The sequence below is a fragment of the Penaeus japonicus genome, unplaced genomic scaffold (genome assembly GCF_977035675.1).
Source record: "Penaeus japonicus unplaced genomic scaffold, GWHDUDI00000001_assembly GWHDUDI00000005, whole genome shotgun sequence".
Taxonomy (NCBI): domain Eukaryota; kingdom Metazoa; phylum Arthropoda; class Malacostraca; order Decapoda; family Penaeidae; genus Penaeus; species Penaeus japonicus.
Window position 1 is genome coordinate 21,490,874 of NW_028234407.1, and position 2,500 is coordinate 21,493,373.

The following is a 2,500-nucleotide window of genomic DNA, read 5'->3' on the forward strand; positions in this document are numbered from 1 at the left end:
TTGCTTCCGAAGGTTGGCTGTGCAGAGGTAGTTACGGCTGAGCGACTGCACCTTGCCCCCAGGACAGAGTCTAGGATCCGGTGTCAACTGTCGAGAGAGATGCATGGAGTGGAAAGCATGGTGGAGCCCATAACCTGCAGCTGGCTGACGGAATAGCAGTCGGGTGGAGTCTTGTTGGAGCCAAGGATGAGGACGTGACAGATGCTGACCAAGATGAGGACAAGCATTTGGACGGTGAGGGTGATGCGACAGAACCGCTGCCCACACCACTGCGGCAACCCCGGCAAGAGCGAAGAAAGCCGGGCTGGATGAAAGATTTTTATGTTGTTTCTGAGAACTAATTTACCATTATGTTTTCTTTTGTTTTGAAAGAATTTTGTTTGTTTCTGAGGAAGGATTTTCTTTATGTTTCCTGTTGTTTATTTCATGTTTAGGTATGTCAGAGCAGACGGGTCGTCTGCTTGATAGGGGGGGATAGTGCTACGCCAGTGGGTCTTTGTCTCTGTGCGAAACATGTGTTCCTAATAAAATGATGTAAGCTGGACAAACATGACGTAATGTCTGGGCAAGCGGCGCGGAAGGAGCGAGGCCAGGACAGACGCAGTTAGCTGCTGCCCCTGGGAAGACCTCGCGTGTGACCCTTGTGACCTGATATACTTTGTGTTGCCCTGTTATAAGCTGTATTGTGCAGTGTGATGTGCTGCTTTCCCCCCTGTATGGTGCCTATAGAAAAGTGTAGGGTAAAGAACTAGTGTAAATAAAGGAAAGACGGTTATTGTGTGTTTAATTCGTGCCCTGCCTTGCCACGTGGTGTGGCCCCTCGTCGTGTTCTGGGACGCTGTGGTGTTCGGTGCCTCTTGGAGCTGTTCTGTGTTCACGACCCTGTGGTTAGCACGCCGTCTGCCTAGCCTGCCTCGTGTTGGTGGCAGATAGACGAGGTGACCGGCGTAACAATATATATATATATATATATATATATATATATATATATATATATATATATATATATATATATATATATATATATATATATACTCACAAACACACATACTGCATTGTTGGCAGTATACAGAAATTCCCTATCATTACCAACTCTGTGCCCTAACTCTGCAAATCTTGAGCACATCTTATGACACTGTTGCTACGGACATCCTATAACAGATGGTGTAGTATGATATGCATTTTGTAATATGGCTTATGTCAACAGAATGTCAAAGATTAAAATAACAATATCAAATCGTTCATTGATAAATCACTTCAAAAGTATAAATACCACAGTTATCGTCCACTAAAATCTTAAATAATAAGCACATCTATAAAAGGACATAAATGGGATAATCATTAACAATAATTCTATAAGTAACAATAATCAGCTACTCTAGAAGTACAGGAATTGTTGCATTTGTATAATCTTCTTCTGTTTCAAACACCCTTAATTTGAGATAACTTAAGGGCTCACGGCAGACGTTCTGAATCTCTTCTAATGTTGTAAAATTCAGAGCTCCTCGCCATGCAAAGGTAGTGGATTTGGAGTCTCTGTACGTTGAGTAAGTGCTTGGCTTCTTCTTAGTTTTTCTGTTGATCGATGTATGATCCCGTACAAATGAAGCGACACTTTTATGATAGGTCAGCTGGAGGAATTTAAAGATTCTTCTTGCTGTTTCCTCGGGCTGCAATCCCAAGTCTTCATATCTGACAAGCAAATACCTGAGAGGAAGATATACATTACCAGTTACCCATGGTAATAGTGTACCATTATGATAAAATAATGTGTGTGGAGGGGTTGGGAGGGGGCATATTGTGTGCACATACATATGTACACACATGTGAGCCTGTGCACATCACCTAAACTTTACAAATAATTTTTTTTGACTAATATACCAATAAGCCCCATATGATTCTGATCACCCTGAAGTCAATTGTTTAGTTAGATAATAGGGGGTTATAAGAATATATATTTCTGTATTTCATGTATTTTTTTATAACATTACTGCATTTATGGCACACACATGCACCCCACCATCACACACAAATGTAAATGTATTTAAATGTTTTTTTTATTTACAAACCAATGGGCCAGTTTTAAGAATATGCTATCACATGAAAAACTGAGACAAGGTGAACATAGCATAAAAAAAAATAAAAAAATGAAACTGATACTCACTTCTCCGGGAATCTTTCTTTCACCCATTCTGAGAGTTTCAAATCAGTCATAAGGTCACCACATACAGTGTTTGGGTCACTACATGCTTGGGAATGGCACCAGGTCAGCTGCATTCTGGAATGCAGAGAGCCACGGGGGTCACGAACTAGGTGGACTACTCGCAAGTCAAGGCTTGGGTCCTGAAGAAGAGCGACCACGGGGGATAAGCCCATCCGGACGGTCTTCATCACATTGACGGGCATGTACTTGCACACAGCAGACAAATAGTCCTTATCAAAGCAAAGTGCCCTGTTTCTCGAACATGAATTCCAAATACGTGTGTTGTGGTCTATCAAG

The 2,500-nt window shown here is 41.7% G+C and overlaps 1 protein-coding gene across 2 annotated transcripts in view; it reads right to left on the bottom strand.

Annotated features, from left to right (window-relative positions):
• Window positions 1-1,015: 1,015 nt before the first annotated feature.
• Window positions 1,016-2,500, bottom strand: part of LOC122257394 (carbohydrate sulfotransferase 6) — a 21,602-nt gene continuing 20,117 nt past the window's right edge. For both annotated transcript variants that reach the window (XM_086537180.1, XM_086537179.1), the window contains exons 3-4: window positions 2,165-2,500; window positions 1,016-1,707 (exon numbers count right to left, since the gene is read on the bottom strand). The exon at window positions 2,165-2,500 is cut by the window's right edge and continues 955 nt beyond it. In XM_086537180.1, the coding sequence (XP_086393306.1) occupies window positions 1,374-1,707; window positions 2,165-2,500 (670 nt within the window). In that variant the 3' untranslated portion in view covers window positions 1,016-1,373. The remainder of the gene's footprint in view (window positions 1,708-2,164) is intronic.